This window comes from Aphelocoma coerulescens, chromosome 3 (assembly GCF_041296385.1).
Source record: "Aphelocoma coerulescens isolate FSJ_1873_10779 chromosome 3, UR_Acoe_1.0, whole genome shotgun sequence".
Lineage (NCBI taxonomy): Eukaryota > Metazoa > Chordata > Aves > Passeriformes > Corvidae > Aphelocoma > Aphelocoma coerulescens.
Genome location: NC_091016.1, coordinates 56,531,585 through 56,551,439, shown reverse-complemented (window position 1 = coordinate 56,551,439; position 19,855 = coordinate 56,531,585). Strand labels below are relative to the sequence as shown.

The window sequence follows — 19,855 nt, the reverse complement described above, 5'->3', positions numbered from 1 at the left end:
TTTATATATAAAAAAGTAATATTTTTTAGTGTAGTTTTTTCCCTTGTTTTGCATAGGGAATACAGCTCCAATACCATTTAAGTGGAAATGAAGTAGGCAGCTCTATGGATAGTGGGAGAACCAAAGGTAGAAGAAGGCCTGACAGCAACATTTGCTTCAGTGTGTTAATAAGTGTAAAGCTCTCACCTGGAAACAGCAATTTCCAGTAAAAAATAGTAACAAGCTGGAACTTGTAAACTGCCAGTCAATAAAACCATGCAGGTTTTTCATAAATGGAAAATAATTTTCAGTGGAATATTTGAAAGATTTTGGCTTGCTGCAGTAGATCTCCATCAAGAAAATAAACTGTAGATGATAGGTGGATTCTGCTAAATTGTGCCAGATTTGAAGTTATTTCAGTGGAGCAGAGCTTGTGCCCAGAATAGCTGTGTACAATGCAAGGTACAGTTGCTGTTACATTGTTTGCTTTTCAATATGTACTTAAAAAATATTTGTATTTCAGCCTACAACTCATCTGTAAAATTTTAAGGAACAGGAATTGTCCAAGTTATTTTTAATGGCGAAGTTTTATTCAGGAATAAATGTAAGCATGATCTCAACCTGAAAAGAAGCAATTAACTGAGTTTACAGAATTGTAAGGGCTTGTGGTTTGGCACTTAGACATGTGTTGTTGAATTGACCATTACAAGGTGAGTGCTGACTCTTCACTGATGTTGCCAATTACTCTTAATGTGGAAAATCTACTTTGTTTTTCTACATTGTGTTTTCTTTTTCAAAGTGATCATTAATGATGTGAAATGCACCAGAATGACCACACCAGCAACTGAAGTTCTTTTAATCTTTAGTGGAAAAAATAGAACAAAAAGGACAGATGAGCTGATTTAAAGGTTTCAGCTCAAATTGCCAAGAGACTAATCCTGTACTTGGTTCTTGCACTGATTTCTTCGATGCCCTTTTGGCAAACACTTGATTTCTCTGTTCCGTAATATTCAACATGCTAATAGTAAATCATGCTGTTGTCTCCTAAAGGAAAAAGAACAGTATGAGTTTTCCAGTCTTTTCACAATGAAATGTGTTATTCACAAACGCTGATTTCATCTTCAAGTCATCCCTTGAATAATTTTCTTCTAGATGTGTCAGAAAAGTAGATAATAAGAGTAGATAATGTATTTAGACATCATCCTTGTGTTCCTTTACAGTACCTTTATTCCTGAGTGTTGCTTATTTATTTTTCTCACAGCTGCAAAGCAGCTGAATTTGGCTGGAGTCACTTTATAGGATGGTTGCCCCAGCAGAGACACTGCAGCCACTCTAGAATGCTCGACCTCAACATTCACGTTGCCCTGCTCCAGCTCATTTAGGCAATCTGTTGAAGTAGTTTGGTACTGCACTTAGACATCAGGAATTACATTAAAGCCAAAAATATATATGACTAGATCTACTTTTATAATGAAAAAAGACTACCTTGGTATTTACATCCTCCTGTGATTTTTCAGTTTCAGTTCTCACCATTTATGGTCTTTTCACTTAACTGGTGCAACTAATTTGTAACTAGATGCCCATTAGCATCCATGAAAACTGTGGTCACTGATCCAGTGCAAGAAAAAGGGAGGGCTCAGTAGCACAACACCTGTTTATGCTTGTTCCAGTTTTCTCTCCTTTGCTTTGTAGTCAAATCTCTCTCCAGCAGCTGCTATACTAATAATGACCTTGATAATACACAGGACTTACTTGAAAGAGTTAAAAGAAAAATGTTAGGATTTTTATTTGAGCTTATGAAAGTTTACTTGAAAAATTGTTCAGTTCCCTGTTTTGCCCTTTCCCCAATTATATGCAGAAAGGTAGGAGCAAAGAGCAGGAGCCAGACAAGATGTTCTAAACAATTGCCATTTGGGAAACAGCACTAGGGAGCTGCAAGCAAAAGGGAGGTACTTCCAGAGATTGCTAACAGAGAAAAGAGTCTCTTATGAGAAGGAATAAAGAAGGGAATGGAAAGGTCATGCTTATCTTTGCAGTCTCTGCATTAATCTAAACTTGGGGAAGTGCAAGAAGAGTAGAATGTTCCCCTTTATAATCTTAAAAAAACCCAGCAACCCAAAACCACAATAAAAGTAATTTATATTGCCTGCACACATACCATACCCCTCATGTTGGGAAACCAGGGACACTAGACACTGTAATTTTTCATATACCTAATAGAAATTCTGGCACATTTTATTTGATAGCAAACCTCATGAGCCTTTGTCAATTCTAGTGTAACTAACTTCCCAGCTTACTTCTACTGGGTGAATTTGATCTGAGCTTGTCAGATCATGTAACATTTCAATGGAATAATGACTTTTATCTCAGATGAACAAAAAGAAAGTAAAACAAAGTTCTGTTTGAGAATGGAAAATATCAGAATTTACAGACACTTTTTAAAAAATATTAACATTGTGATACTCATGCAAAAAATGTGTGGGTCAGGCTTCCTATAATTACATGCAGCATAGGTGGTACTTACCTGTGTGTGGTAATCATTGGGCTTCTAGCCACTCTTGAGGTTCCAGGAGTGCAATGGTAAATGTTCATGTGAAGAGGCTGTTTTATTTGCCCAAAGCCTTTAGAGAGATTTTGTAAATGGTGAACAGAGGTGTACTGACTGCAATTCAATTGTGACAGGATGTATCAGATTTAATGGATTTCATGTTTTTTCCACTGAAGCTTCTTCCAGATTAGTATAATCTATTATCCTGTATAGACTGTGTGTGTTAAGAGTGTTTTCGAAGAGCATAGAGACCTGCAGGGCCACCTGGAGTCAGCTGTTTTTCTACAAATGTGCCAGTACTCTTTGAACAGTCTCATTTCCCTGTAGTCACTCTTGAAAGTGATTAATATGTTCCTATTTGGCCATTTTATTTCCTCCCTTGTAGATAGGTGGTAGGCTACATCTGTACTAATTTTCAATTTTCTTTGAAGGAGCAGTCATTTCTTCTGATCTTTTTGGTAGTGTGGCATCTGGTTAAAAATGAAAATTTTTTTACATTTATAGGGAAGATACAATGTTTGTGACTGGTATTGGTGCAAAGTATGTTATCAGTGTCACGATGCAAAGTATGTTATCATGGTATTAGTGACAAAGTTCTTCCTTCACACAGGCAGATAGGTCAAACTACTACAACTGTTCCATCATGCTAAGCATGTCTAAATAAAATTCGTTATTGCCTTAAGGAGGCATTATTTTGCAAGATTTCATAAAAAATAGTTTCTGTTTTTTCACTCTAGCAATTAAGAAATTTTATAAACTTTTCAGTTACCTGGGAAATATAAATGAGTTGTGTCTGCTTAATTTATAAATAAATGTCCATCTTGGAGTAATGGGTAAAGAAGACAAGTATGGAATTTGCTGCTGTCTAGCATAATTTTTTGTACAATAAAATGGTTGTAAAAATAAAATGATAGTACTAGGTATTGGTATGACAAAATACATGCGTTCTGTAAAGTTGTTGCTGTGAGCAACCTGTTTGATATTGCCAATAGCATACTGATTCAAAATAGATCTCTTTTGGTTCTTGTTAGGCTTTGAGCCACTACACCTACTGAGAGGTGTCCCTGACCATGTCAGCAGGGTTGGAACTAGATGAAATTTAGGTCTCTTCCTACCCAAACCATACTATAATTCTATGATTCAACTATAACTTGTGTGACATACACATTTTCTGTATAAAATAGAACTCTATTGATGGTTCCTTCTCTCTGGTTAAAAACAAGGCATCAACTGACTTTTTAAATTTAGTTTTAATACTAACTCTGGTTCCATGGTGATGACTTCAAAGATATTTATTTTAATAGGAAATAATTACTGCCTTTAATATCAAATTCTCCAGATTCTACTCAGAATTATTTTCACTATTAAGTATAATACCTTCACATGACATTCACTCCTTTATCCTTTGTTTTAACCATTAAAGGTGAAATTCCAACCTGTGCACAAATTTGGAGGTTGTATTTTTAACTTCAATGAAACAAGATTTAACTAGGTGCCTTTTAAAATAGTATTAGGTCTAACATGGCCTTTAAGCTACATCTCAGGCTAAAATCCAAAATCTAGTTTATAAAATGTGTCTGATATCCAGTTAGATTTGAAAAATTGAAACAAACCAACAATCAGCATATTCTTTGCAATTCAGTAGGCAGCATGGGTTTTATTTCACTGAGGTCTCAGAGTCTTATTGAGAGAAAAGGAAGAAAAAGTATTGACTAGAATAAAAAATACTGATTAAAAAAATATGTCTGAACAAGCCCACTGAGATAACAGCTTAATGTTAAAACTGTTACCTGATCAAGATAATAGAAGCTGAAACGTCGTTAATCTTTAAGTAATTTCATTGGAAAGGACTTCAGATGCTCTGTTGCACCATTTGAAGGAAGATTTTAATTCTGTCACAGAACAAGTTAGGCCTTAAATCTAAATTGCACTATTGAAATCTTTACCCATGAAGTTATGTCGAAGTACACAGCTTTGTCATAAATCTATAGATAAGATGAGCTATTGAAAAGTCATACTTGCTTCTCCTCAGTGATTTATAAGGTCTGAAAAGCTTTATAATCAGTTTTTAGAATGAAATCCCAAATCAGGCATTTTTCCTTAGTTTTCTTCGAAAATTCTCCACATTGTTCTTCTAAGGAAATTGGTCTTCCTAAAGTATATATTTTCCTTCTGGGTGTTGTACCGATATCTTTTCCTTGATATTGCCACTCAGAATATGGAAGAAATATTTCAGCATAAGGCAAATATAGGCAAAGCCTATATTAACTCCCTATTGATGCATCAGATTTTAAAAATAACAGACTTCAGATCCCAAATCCTGCTGATTTGAAAATATCATCTGTTCCCCATCCTGTCTGCTTGCATTGCAACTCTTTAAACAAGTAGCAGTATGGTCAGAGACTATTATGTTACTGACTGTTAATAACAACAAACATATATTGACTTAGCTGAGGATGAAAGCACAAATGAAGACTCCAAGAAAAATTATGCTCTTTTAGGGAGAACTCTGATAACATTTAGAAATAAAGCTAATTATTTAATCACATAAATTGAATTATAATGACCTTCTTAATAAAATATTTTATCTCATTTCTACTAAAGTTACTAGGAATTTTTATGGTTTTCTTGCTGTTTGACAGCCTCCTTCTGAACCTTTGGGACCATACCAAGTTTTGGAGGTTTAAGAGGAAGAACATTTACTAATTCCCAATTCACACTGGCATAATTAATTAAAAGCAGCTAAAGAACTGTCTAGAGACTTCATTAGATTTCTGCTTCTTTGTTTGCCAAAGAACTGTGTTATAATAAAAAATGCAAGTAGGTGGAAGTGAGATTTTAAATCTGGCCAAGTTAATTGAATAAAAGCAGTTGAAATCCTATTTCATCTTGCCGACAGCTGCTGCAGCTATTTATAGTCAAGTAAACAAAAATGTTTTGATATTTACATGTCATATGTAGTATTTGGTATCTGGAAGGTTAGTGTGAGGCCTTCTCTTGATTTTGCTAGTAATTGACCTGAGGAGAGCTTTAAGTTTTTCCGTAGCACATGTGGAGAAATACTGCTCTGCACACAGGGGCGCAGTGATGGTCCAAGATCAGGCACATTTACTATGCAAAGGACATTGCTTGCCATTTCATCTTGGACAGAATAATATTTCCTAGGCACTCTCTCATTTTTTTCAATACATCCTTCCCTCTTTTTCTTCCTTTTTTCATCTCTACTCCTCTACTATCTTCTCCTCCTTTTTATTTTTTTTTTTTGTTTTTGTTTTTAATCTCCATAGTTCATGCTCCAATTTTAGGGCATAAAATCCTCTGGTTCTCACTTGTTTATGGCTGCTGGTTGGATCTAATTAATGTGTACATCTCCATTCAGATGTTCTCCCTCTAATGTCTCTCCCTTTTTCTAATTTCACTGGCTGCATTCAGTCATCTACTCAAATTCCACAAATTATCAGGATTTTAATTGTTTTTATGGTGGGGTGGGTGACAACAGCCATGTTGACTCTGGTTTTGTAGCTGCAATACCTCATTTAGCTTCAGAACAGTTGGAACCACAAAGTATAAAATACCTAGTGCCAATAGAATTTAATTTTTACAGGTGATAAAAAATTACTTTTCTCACTAAAGCTGAGGCTCAAATTAATTAAAAAAAAATCCAAGCCATAAAAAGAGTCTATTCACCTCAGTTAGGCATGCAGAAATTATTACAAGTAATTTACACTTCCTTTTGAAAATTTGCTTCCTGATTACTGTCTACTTTATGGTAATACTTCAGTTAAACTGGAAACCTTAACCTTTTAATAGCCTTTAAGTTTATTAGAAATGTGAAATATTTGCCTCTTGAAATTTTGGAATTATTTACATCATCAAATATAACCACTAGCCTGAAATAAAACAAGCAAAAATGTGAGAAGCAACTGTTATATCATGGTAACTGTGGAACAGAATCATAGACTTTTTAAGGTTTGAAAAGACTCTAAGATCATTGTGTCCAACCATTAACCCAGCACGGCCAAGTCCATCACTAAACCATGTCCATAACCATGCCATGGTGTAGTTGATGAGGAGGTGTTAGGTCATAGGTTGGACTTGATCATCTCGAAGGTCTTTTCCAACCTAATTAATTCTGTGAGTCTGTGATTCACACTCTTCTGTAGATAATTTAGGATTATCCTGAACAGTCCAGGACCTATTAAACACAGTTACTGTGGGTAACCCCCCTTCAGTGTAATATTATTACTTCATTGTAATATTACACTATTCAGTGTAATCACTGACCTTTATTCCCTCCTTTCTACCTATTGCTTTTCTCATGATCTGCTTAATACCTTTAGAAAACCTTTGGGGAAATCATGCCAAGAGATCCCTGGGAATCCAAGATAATATGTTAACCAGATTTTCATAACCTTATATGTTTTCTAATTCTACATAGGAACACTAACAGAGTTGTATCTGGCAACAAAAGTCATCCTGAATCTTCCTTTTTTGTTGCACTTATCTTTATTTTCATTCCTTCTATCCTTTATTATAGTTCCTATCATGCTGTCTGTATGGGTGTCTGATTTGTACATCATTTTTTCTCCCAGATTTCCCCTGGCTGTCTTTCTAAAACCTAAGGACATATTTTCCAACTTTCTTCCTTTAGTACTGAGGGTGATTAAATGATAAGTGGCACACTACAGCTAACAGTTCAGCCATTTAATATTTTACTGGCTATAAAATGCAGATTGACCATTATTTTGAACCAGATACTTCTGTTCATTTTATCAATTTATTTTAAAGCCTTTGCTAGCTTTTGCTGCTGCTGTTGTCTTCAGTCCCATCTTTTCCTTCTACATTTAGATTCTGTCACTAGAAAAGAAATAGGTCATTCATTGAAGCCTCTTCTCTTTTTGTGAGGGAAAAAGGCACTTACGAAAGTTTTCATTGAGCTATTTTTGATAGTTAATATCTGTCGGTATTTCTGTATTTTTAATAGCAGAGTTTGTCTGGCTGAACTGATAGTTCTCTACAATTATCTGTGCAAATCCCGTGCAAAGGGGAGAAGTGAGCACTGGTAGTGGGAGTTATGATAATAGGAACACAGGATGGTGTAAAGTGGACTTTTGCAATATTGGAAATTTTGCTCCTTCATTTTGATAAGGACAGTGAACTATATTTTATTTGCCAACCAAACTACTATAAATAATGGACAAAGAAAACTCTCTAAAAGTGACCCTATTTTTAATAACTGCCTTGAGGTTTCTTGTGTATGTGCATCCCAGATAACTGTATCTGATCACATGGGGAGTGACATGTTATTCTCCGGAAAAGCCACCTCCACATTCTTTGTTGTTACTGTTCCTGAGCTTTGATGGCATTTTTCCTTGATGTGTGTCTCAATGACAACAATTATAAAGCTGCTAACTCCTGGTGGACTTTAAAATCAGAGCACTCTTCCCGTAGAAAAAAATACATTATTTTCAGTGCTTTATGCTCTCAGTTTGCTGAAGGTATGAAAATTGTTATAAAGAAATTGTATTGTTCTTTATTGAATTGAGTGCAGTGAAAGAGGCAGTTATTTTTCTAGCTGTGGCTGCTGCGTGTTCTTTTGTGTTTTCTGAACTGCCTGGTCATAAGTGGGTGTTCTGTGATTATGATAGCAATGCATGGCAATGACACAAAGTTAATGGTTGGTGCAATAGCAAGTCATATCAAAACAGAGACTAAAAAAAGTGTCATGATTCATCTTGACCAGAAGTAATCACTGAGAGATTTAGTGCTACCTACTGCTTACCCTCACCCAACTTCAGAATCTCCACTCTAGCTGATGTCCCTCTGATTTGACAATATTATCTTCTGTAGTCCCTTCAGGAACAAATATTTTGTGCACTGAAAAAGCCTGTGCTTACTTTTCATATTTGCTGGCCACAAATCCAAGTGGTGCACCAACCACACTGGTTATCCACATGCCCCAGATGTGCCAAGCCTTAAAGACAGGTCTCCTCCTTTAAAACCCCATCCCAGATATAAAACTGTCGATGGCAGTGCCAATTGGTCACGTGCTTGGACTGTGCTTTTGTAAATGCTCCAGTGCTTGTGGTGTCCAAGCAGAGCTGACTGAGAGGGGAGTTCGCAACTGTGCCTTCCCTTGAGTGTGACAAAGAAGGGGAGAAGCAATGGCACTGTGGTGTGGCCAAGAAAGCACACCATCCCACAGGGCACCAGGTCTGAGGGAACCGTGACGTAAAATACATTTCCTGGCTAATGCTAACATGCACAAATTCTTAGGTGTCATGTGCAGAATGAATCACATACTTCCCCACCGAGCATTTGCAGCCAAACAATTTGGTCACATGTCTGCAGACTCAGCTGCTGGAGGCGAGAAAAGTAGGAAGATCTGGTGTGCTAGCAGCAACTGGCAAGTGGTATACAAGAAAACCTGAAATAGAAGCATAATAATTATAATACTGAGTAGAAGTAGTCTGTGTCCAGTATTTTGGGTCTTTTACAGATGCTTGAAACTGTGGAACAAGATTTCAACTGGGAGAATTCTCAAAAGCAGTGTATTTGCAGTAATTGGATTTTTTGTAAATATTTTTTTTGTCTTTAGCAGGTTTGCTCAAAAGGGTGCACATATGACTTTAAATATTAGCTCAGAGTTTCATACTGGAGGAGGGAATGAGTGAAGTGTTCGGAAATATCTTATGGAGATAAGTTCAGAGAGTCATTAGGGAAAACAAGACACACAGATTTTGATTTTCTCTATTTCTCCTTAAGGAAGCATGGGAATCAAAGCTTAAACCAAAAAGTTGCAGTTTCAGAGGAAGAGCCAGAGGGAAAAACAGGAAACCCATACTTCAAAGGAGTTTGTATTTCACCCTTCTATCATTTCAATTTAAAGAGACAAGAGATATCGGTATATAGAAAAGCAAAAATCTGTGATTTCTACAAAATTGAAAATAGAAAAAATTAAAGAACAGTAATAGTCAAATTGAGGAAAAGGTTTATAAATGCTGACTTTCATTGGTAGGAACAGAGGTAGATTCCACCACTGCAATGCCTGATTGCTGGTGTGATATTGATAGGTACTTTAAAAAATTGAGGTGGGAGATGACAGGGAAACTATAAAGGGAATTTTAAACATTATCAGGCCAATTTTCATGACTGTATTGATGCCTGAGATGGCCCCCTAAAAACAGAGACTAGACAAGAATAAGGGAATAAAGATAGGTATTTATTTGAAGGGCCTTGAAGGTACACCCTGGAGAATTAAAAGGCTACACCCAAGATGGACCTTGGGTCACGAGTTCTTCACACTTTTATAAATTTGGTCCATTTGCATATCAGGATCAATTCTCCAATTACAACTGTAGTTAATGATGTAATTACCCAAAGTTTACCCTCCTCTTCAGAGGCCTTAGTTTACATGTTTTGGGGCCTGGGACAATCTAGGTGTTCTTAGAGAGCAAACCTAGAGAGGCTTTGTTATGTCTAACTAGCATAAGAGAACAGTAAACAGGCCACAAGAAACTTCAGTTACACACTAGGCAGTACAGGATTTGAAAAATATAAAAGTTAAAACCTAAGGCATCAGTATCCTGAATGAACTGTGACCAAATCTAGTTACCAAATTGTGCCATGTTCTGTTTTGCCTGGTAGTTAAGTTTACCTGTTGGTTACAGCTTGGATGGATTTCCTCCAGCCTCTGTAGTGGCATGTTTCCTGTTCACCAAACAAACACCACAAACAAATATTCCAGAGGTGAAGTTATAGCACATCTCAGTGCCAGCACCTCACTCCTCATTTGTCTGTTTCTTGAGACCTCATGTTTCAGCTCCAATTATTTTTTATTATTTTTGGTCAACATGAAAGCTTTGGTTGTCACCTCAAGTCATTGCATTTTTACATGTCGGGGGTCTGCCTTTTAAGATACAAATTTATTAAGAGAATAAAAGCAGACTTTAATAGGACATAGCAACAGTTAATGTGTAGTCAGCTGAAATGCAGTGGGAAACAACCACATAAAAAACTTAACAGGCAGTACTTAAAAAGTTTTCAAATGGAAGGTTTGTGTGTTGCTAGCAGGGAGATGCAGCTTATTTTTCAAGGACCACTTTTTTTCCCCTCCAATTTGATAATTCCTTTTTTTTTTTTTTTTTTTTATTTCCTGTGAGTGAATAAAGGTATTTTGTTTTGTTTTTGTTTTGTTCTTTCCAGAAACCATAGGCCAGCTTCCCCTTTCCTTCAGTCTTTCATGGTGACATGACTTCTGTTGGTCTTATCTGGATAAAAGTATTTCAGATTTAGGTCAGTCCCCATTCACCCTGTGAGCACAAAAGGCAGGACTGTTAGTGTGTCCCTATAACAGAGTAATGAAGAAAACGCTCTTGGATCAGGCATGAGAAGTAGGACATGGTGATTATGTGGATGATTATGATCAGATTTATTGCTAATACAGTATCTAAATCTTGTCAATACAGTATTTAAATACCAACTGTATAACCTAGTACAGTGGATTATAGTATAATCAGGTTGTGGTCCTTCCTGTTGAGTCAGTAAGATTCCCTTTGTAAACTCCTCTGAGAAGTAACTTCTCTAAGACTAAACTTCGCTGAGAAGTCTGAGCATGGCTGAGTCCACTTAGGTTTATTCCACAGTTGATGTTTAAAGGCTTATAATATAAGCAGGATTGGATAGAAATGTACAGGTTTGCAGTCTCTGGTCTTGCAGAATTCACAGTTACAAAGCTACTCTAGGATTTTATCTCTGCATTTGACTGGACCTTAGGGCATTTTACTCACCTTCCAAAAGTGTTCCCTACCTTCGTCTGGATGTTCTCTGCCAACGTCGCTGTTGGGGGGAGTTTCCACCCATAAGTTATCTTCAGCCTTGGAAGACCAGTTTGCCCAGTGGGACCAGTCTCCAGAAGCATTTTATACCTTTTTCAGGTTGATGCAAATAAAAGTCAGTCACAAGCATCTCATCTCCTCATCCCTGGAATACACTAATCATGTGAGCATCCAGAAACTCCTCCTGAAATACCCACCTGGTGTTCTTATCTTAGGATAGGACAAACCACACTGCCCATCAGAGACAGTGGCAGAAAGGGATGTGGTGAGGGGAGGATGCAGGAAGGCTCAGCTGTCTTTCATCACTGTCACAGTGCCTGTTCTGCTGGATGTTTTTGTGAAGAAAGTAGTCAATGTTTCAGGTGTGCATCACTGTTTCTAGACTTGGGACGCACTATATGTTACACATCAGCTCAGACTGCAAGGGTGGAAATTACCATGCCTTAGGCGGATGAGGACTCATAGTCCATCTTTGATAAGTTTTCCTCCTTACCTGCTGCGTGATGCTCCTACCAAAGCCTCTACCCTGCTGATGGCATCAGCAGGCACAGTCTAGAACAAGAAAAGTCCTGCCTATTTAGGTAAGAAGCTTTGTTGACAGATAATGCAGTTTGTGATTGTTATCTTGAAATCAAGTATGAATCTCATTTTAATTGTATTTGGGTAAATAGTGCCTCTTCCTTCACCGACTCTTTTATCCTTCTTGAAATGACTCTCAGCAAGTGCTGCTCTCCTTACAAATTCAATCCTTCAGATGGACAAAAGAGAGGTTTACGGTGTTGTGGGTGTTCAAGAATGTTTCTAGCTATTTTATTTTCTCCTCTTTAAACACTACAGTCAGGCCAAGACAGTGAGCCTCTCCTACGCTTTATGTCAGCGTGAGAAGCAGGTTGTATTTTATTACTCTAATCATTTGCAGCTTGTGTTCACACTGGCAATGAAATGACAGCAGGAGAGAGGCAAAAGTAAGTGATAAAGTCTTGGCATTCCACACTTACAATGAATGTGTGCTTGTGAAGTTCTGACTCATTAATTCTTTTTCCAGGCTGCTGTGTGGCTTAGCAATGCACTACAGTAGTGTGATGGATTTTAGATTCGACAAATAACCCAGAATACCAAACAATTTACTGTTTCATGGAAACGGAAGTTTTCATTTGTTTGACATTTTTGGATCCAAAAAAACCCCAAAAAACTTGCAAGTTTGGGGTTTTCACTGTTTTTTAAATCAAAAAGCAATTTTAAGGACGCAAAATGCCCCAAGTCGCGTTCCTTGTAGGAAATCTTTCCACATAGAATGTAAGACAGACTCCATAAAAGGATGTTTGAAAGTGGAGCACAATTGGAAAATTGTTTTCATTTCTCACTCCCTCAGACATTACTGCAAGGTGCTTCAGAGGTTGTGAGACTATAATGGTATAATGCCATTAAGTGTTTTATGGCCTTCAGAGTAAAAATAAATATAGATACCACATCACCTGTAGACCTGAGACGTGTAAGAGTAAATGGAATCCACACTAGTCACTGAAAAGATACCCTCTAAGGGGTTTCAAAGCACAGAAACATGTTTATTCCATAGAAAACAAGGAACATTCATCCTTTTTAATTCCCTCCTGTGGACATTATAATAAGAAACAACTTGTTCCACCAATACTACCATACCCTGCAATATAAGATGAACAAACTGTCATCACTCCATGCAATAATTATTACAGTAAAGAGAAAACTGCACTATGTTAAAGACAAAATATCAAAACTCAACTACGAGGGTATGTTTTTCATTCCTTAGATTTCATCAGGTTTACATTGTCCCAAAGCGTTGAAAATATCTGACTCTTGTATAACAACATATATTAAAAATGACTGACATTTAATCTGTCAAGATCACTGTCTTGTAATGGCACAGCAGATGGCTGGGCAATATTACTTCTCACAGAAATGATTTCTGATCAATCTATGTACATGTGTTGTTCACTTCACCCACTCAGCTAAATAAAGTTCAACAGCATAGTGAACCATGGAATTTTTAGCTTTTTCTGAGCTTTTAGCCCAGCAATAATATACACATTAAGAATCAAACCTACATCCAAAGCGTTATTTTGACTTTATATAAAATATTTTGTATCCTGTTGAAATGCAACAGGCTCATAAAGATGCATTTTTGTCTTTCACTTGAGGCGTTCTTCTTCCATTAGCTATTGTAACTCTCAACACTTCCCTATTTTTAGCTATAAAAATTAAAATTGGTTTGGGTAAATTTGTTTTTTGAATATTCCATTCCACTTTTCCGCAGTATAATTACTAGGAAGTGTCTGGAACCTTAAATCAGATAATTAATATCTTCAAAACAAGGTGTCAAGTAGAGGAAGCTTCATTCTACTCCCTTCTACCAGTTACACCTCCAGGAGCTTTGTCTTCCTCAGATTTTTTTACATGATGTCTCTGGCTGCAGTTTTTATTCATATAGCAGCTTTAGAGCAGCTGACTGCTATAGCAGCTGACTTTACAGCAGCTGACTGCCATTTGAATTATACCTTCTCAGCGAGGCTATCTGGGTGTGACTGAGGATTGGGAAATAATAGTTGTGTAGATACCACATATCATTTCTGTGTGCATCTGTGTACACTTGCCATCTAAAAAAACAGTATTTTTTTTTGTTTTTGTCTGTTCCTCCAAGTTTTTGAGTTTGTATTCTGAATATATATAAACATTACTCTTTCTACCTGGCAACCGTTATGTCTAAAAACATTTCTTTCAGACTTCTTTTTTCTTCTTATCTAATGTACTTCATAGACATTTTTGATGTTCCTAATCCATGTTTGCCATTTTTCCTGATGAAATTTGCTTCTTAAGTGAAAATCCACTAACTTCATGTGCAGGAATAGCTGGGAGATATAGAAGCTGTCTGTATTTAAATTCTAGGAATTTAGACATGTTGGGTTAGTCTGCTGCTGGCTTCATTTTCCTTTTCAAACTCATGGGTTTGTTTCCTAAATCCTACTCTTGTACTTCATTGGCTTCTTACAGTAGTTATTTTTCAGTCTGATTTTAGCAAATTGAGATGTATATCAAAGCGTTGCCTTTGTTGCCTGTAATACACTGGACAACCCCTTTCTTGGAGATTAGAAACCTCCTGAGTGCTGAGTTTCTTTCTGTGCTGTAGTTCTACTGCTGCTGTACAGAGAGCATCAGCATTAGTCCTCTACCAGCCTGGTGTGAGGTAGGAATACAGTCTTGTGCCTGTTACTCACTGGGTATAATTTTGTTACACTCAAGGTATGAGCTACAGTGGATCTTGCGTGGATATTAAAAGGGAGTATTTGTGCATTTATATTCATTTAATGCTGAAATAAATTTATTGTTTGATAGCCATAAAAAATTAAAATTAATTATCTATTAGTTAAGGAAAGAAAAAGAGAAATTTAGATGTCCATAGTAAGGCTCAGTGGCTGAAGGGACAAAGATACACCTTAGCACTGAGTCAGTGTGGATTCCAGCTGAATGAGATTGCCTGAGGTAAGAGTATAACAACCTTACTCTACATACATAACTGGAGAAGAGATATAGGCTGCTACAGGGACTAATTCAGACCTTAAGTAACTTTAATTGGCTTCTGAAGAAGGCCAGGTCACTCTTGCATATATATGACTCAATGGTCAGGGAGAGAAGTACAAGTTCTTACTGCTACTGTACCCAACCTTGCCTGGAGTATAGGCTGTTCTGGCAGGAGCTTTCAAATAGTTTCTTCTCCAATTGTTTTCATCCCTTTTTTATGTTCTATGTTCCACTTCTGCTTGACCCATCTAGAGTCACAGAGCTGTAATACAGTTCAAGCTGAGAGGGACCTCAGGAGGACTCCAGTCCTACTCCTTGCTCAAATCAGTGTAAAGTCAAACATCTTACCCTGAACTTTATCTGTTCAGTTCTTGAAACACTCCAAGGATGCATATTGCACAGTGTGTCTGGGCAGCCTCTCCTGCTGCTTGGCTGAAAATCAGAACTATACCTGGTTTGGTTTATTACCATTTTCTCTTTTATTTATTTCTTCATTTATTTACTTTATTGCCCTGAAACTCAATAGAGGTTTTGGCTCCCTCATTTTGAACTCTCCTTTTAGGTATTGGAAAGGTACTTCTGGACACCTCCAAAACCTTTTTTTTTCCAATCTGACCAAGTCCAGTTCCTGCAATCTCTCCTTATATGGTGCATGCTCCAGCCCTAGTGATCTTGGTGGACTCCCACTCGACTCACTCAAAGTTTGTTGATATCCTTCTTGTAGTGCAATGGACATGTTAATCATAACTGGACATTGTAGTCCAGGTGTGCTCTAAAAATAGCTATGTAAATGAAAATAATGTGAGCTCCTTGTGATGGTGAAAAATATTACAATTCAGAATCCAGGAAGCACATGAAACAAATCTGGAGCCTATTTGGTGTATGTTAAATCAGAAGAGAATACACTCTCATCTGTGTCAGAGCTCCCTGGCAAGCCCTGTCACCCTTGTCTGAGAATGCCCTTCTCTAGAAAACTCAGCACATTTCTTCCTTTTTATCTCTCATTCCATGAAGATACATAATATATGCAAAAATAAAGCTTTTTGGAATTGGAAATAAGTTGCAATGTGAAGAACAAAGAAAAGCTTAATGAAATTAAAAGACAGATGAATTGAAACAAAGTAAAATATTGGAGTGACTGACACACTACAGAAAGCATTGACTCAAAATTTCTGATCCAAGGGATAATAGAATTTAGAATCTTGAAATGAATTAATAACTACAATGTATTATTATAATTAGGGCAAAGTCCAGATGGGGATTTATAGATATTGCAAGCACAAGGAACAAAGCAACTCCTTTCCTTCTGTTAGAGAGATTTCATATAGGCTTGCAACTGGGAAAAATCTAAACAGCATTGCGGTGTTGTACATCAGGCCAAAGAGCTCACTGCCAGAGAGGGTGTGTTGTATTTTGCAACAAATATTTGGTGTCAAATAAACCTTGGTAGGGTTATGTGCTCTCAGTTAAGTACTGTCCAGATCCCCTTTTTTGTTCCTTTCACATGCTTGCTGGCTTTGGGTTAGACTAAAGATGTCCCACTGCTTCTCCTGTATCTCCTATGCGAGTCAATGTCTTCAGGTGAGCAAAGGGTGAAGGAGGGAATTTTTTGTGATGCTGAAGAAGTATGGGTAAATAAATAAGCCTTCTCATGTTGAAAATAATAATGGGTGAAACACAAGTGAATGTCTTTCTGTGTTTGTCAGCAAGAACACAAATGTCAGGACTCGCATTTCTTTCTCTGTGATGATGCTTTACTGCTGGTCGGGTGCTGCAGTGGTCTTTTTAAGAGTCAGGACAAGACAAATCTGTGTTTGCCATTGCTGAATGCCAAATTATAGGCAATAGGAACAAACGAGGACTTCTTAGAGGATGAATCTGGGCATTATCGAGAGAGGTTGTGGTATCTCACTCCTTTGAGTTATTCAAAAAACACTTGGACATGGTCCTTGGCAAGTAGCTTAAGGTATCTCTGCTTGAGCAAGGGAGTTGGACAAGATGACCTCCACAGGCACCTTCCTACGTCAACTGTTCTTGTATCCTGTCATCCCTTGTTATTTTTCCAGTAATAAGAAACTTTTGAGGAAATTTCTATCCTTTACAGCAGCTCTGATAAAGCTAGTGAGGAAGATACCATGTAATTGGAATCAACTATTTTAACATATAATCAGAAACTGTTCTGAGGAAGAAAAGCAGGCTGCACTATCAGGGCAGAAATGATAGCTGTTTTCAGCTTCAGAACAAGTGAGTGAACATTATGGCTACCTTTTAACGTCGATGTAAGTAGTGGAACTGCAGCTACAAGTGGCACACTTAAAAGCTATTTGTTAAGGAAAGTGCAGTGTTTTTTTGGTTGCACCATTATATTACATAGAAAAAGACAGCTCTTTCATGATGGTAGGACTTTGATTGAGAAAAAAGGGGTTATCTGCAGGATATCAGGTGAATCTTAACAACAAACTCAATTGCTGAAAAGAAGTTATTTAACTTTTTAAGTTTATCTTTCTTTTTTTTTCTTGAAACAGTTGAAGCTCTGCATTTGGGAACTCTGATGGCAGCACATGGATATTTCTTTCCAATCTCAGACCATGTTCTAACACTGAAGGATGATGGCACCTTTTATCGATTCCAGGTAAGTATTTTCAATATGTCCTTGACTTGCATAAATGGAGGCTCAAAGGCCTTACGGAAAAGTTCATAGCGAATTTAACCATACTTTGTTTCTTACATAACCTAGTAAAGAGTAGAAATTCCCCTAAAAATAAAAAAAGGTAGACGGATTTTATTTATAAATTGTCAGCAAAATCTTAAGATGATAATGTCCATTTTGATATCTGGAATAGAAGTGTGATAATGCTAAACGTGGAACTATCTCTCATGAAGTAAATTAATGCAGTTCTTTGGAAATATAGTAAACTAAGTTATCTTATTGCCTCTTATTCCTAGTATAGTCTTAATTTGGAAAGGGGGAGATATTTTAAATATTAAGTCTATAGCAGAAATCTGATAAATAATGGAGGGTAATATTTCTTTTTCTTCTTTTGTGACAATTCCTTACTGGTAACTCAGTAGTATGGGGGTAGTGTGTATTCTTCTAGCAAGTGCAGACACATTTTTATGTTGATTTGTCAGTTCCATTGCGTACAACAAACATGCAGATGGTTCAGAACAAGCTGGAAGCATAAACATGTACGTATGTCTACACTTACACTTGCACATATACTATTCAGAGACCTACATAGTTGTATTTTACTATATTAAATTTCAAACTAAGGCCCTGGGAGCAGAAGGGCTGTTTTTCTGATAATGACTAGTGGGCCAGAATTTTGCAGAACAATATTGCTAATGACTTGAAACAAATATGACTGCAAAGTACCAGATTATGGATTCAACAGAAGGAATTAACTTTGCTTGTCATGTGCCACTTTTGACAATGGTGGATGTGTTCTGTGTTACTATTTCTATTAGGTGGTATTCCTGGTATCACCAACAGCTGCTTCAAGGTCTTTTCTAGATATTTATTGCTTTGAAATGATATGATGACTCTCATTATGAAATTGAGTTTGTTAATTCTTCTCTATTACTTCTAACTGTATTAAATACTCACAGTAAAATAACATCTAGTAGAAAAAAATCTATTGTCTTCAAGATATATAGGTCTAAGCTTTCTCTTAAAGATTATTTAAATGAGAAGCCATCAAGAATAAAATAGTACTGAGATTGTGATCTTTAAAATGCAGAAGAAAACTGGAGGTTGGAGACCGATCATAGTTTCAAACACTGTATTATATTAACTTCTGTACAATACTTTCACCAATATTTTGGCTTAAGTCCTATAGACCCACATAAGGGAAGAGAAATACTCGTAATATTTGTATAAATCAAAATCCTAGCATGAATATAATTAAATATGCATAGCACAGTCTGGCAAGAAAGAGAATTATTATTGCATACATGCAAACAATATTATCCTATTTTCATATTTAAATCCTGTGAGTCATACAGTGCAAAAAACATGTTCTTCAGTGGAACAGAAAGTTAGATGTGTATATGGGTAATACTAAGAACAGGCATTCCAAGCCTCCTCCCCGTGATCCTCTGTTACCTTTGATCCTGGAGAGAGTATTTGAGGGAAAAGAGTTTTTATTTAAGCTCATGAGGCTTCATTCTTCTCAGTGCTCAGTATAAAGAGGAGAGATGGCACACAGTTGAAGGGGCTTGCTGATGTGCTTATGAGGTAGGTGGAAAGGAATCACGCAGTGGTTGAGGCTCCAGTTCTTGGCTTGGTGTCTGCATAAGCAGTGTCCAGAAAAACAAAATATACAAGGACCTATTTTTGCAGAGAATAGTACTTACAAAAGTGTTAGCCATTGAATTCTGCACAGCTGCTGGCCTGCTTCCATCTCTAGCATGAGAAATAATCACCTCTGCTGGCATGATAGTCTGACTGAAGGAAAGTACAGACTAGAATTAGCTGCACTGTGGACCACTGAGAGTACTGCAGCTACCCTGCTGTGAGCTTTCCTCAGAGACGTCTACAGCCTACATGTTTGGACATGAAGCTTCAGTGAGGGCTAGATTGTAAAATCTTCTCAGTTTATTTACATAAGTTAAGAATTTGCACCTATTTGACAAATGCGTATGAAATAAGGTGCTTTAATTAAGTGTTTCTCAGTCTGTATCTGCAGTGTTTGGGTTGTTTGCTGTTCTGTGGTACCTTTTGCATTGCTATTCCTATGCCAACAATGTGACTTTGCTGTTGTGACAATGCAATTTCAGCTGTTAATGTACAGGATGAGAAAATGTTCATAGTGGTGACATACTGTTAACTGGAGCCATAACAGCAAAATTTATGTGATTATAGCTCCATGCTCCCCACCAAAAGAAGGCTAGTATAAGATCTGTTACTGAACTGTTAAATTAGAAGATGAAGAGAGCA

General features: G+C 36.9%; 1 protein-coding gene across 8 annotated transcripts in view; it reads left to right on the top strand.

Annotated features, from left to right (window-relative positions):
* The window catches only part of RGS7 (regulator of G protein signaling 7), a 265,432-nt gene that overhangs the window by 167,804 nt on the left and 77,773 nt on the right, over window positions 1–19,855 (top strand). For all 8 annotated transcript variants that reach the window (XM_069010382.1, XM_069010378.1, XM_069010375.1 and 5 more), the window contains one exon: window positions 17,442–17,548. In XM_069010382.1, the coding sequence (XP_068866483.1) occupies window positions 17,442–17,548 (107 nt within the window). The remainder of the gene's footprint in view (window positions 1–17,441; window positions 17,549–19,855) is intronic.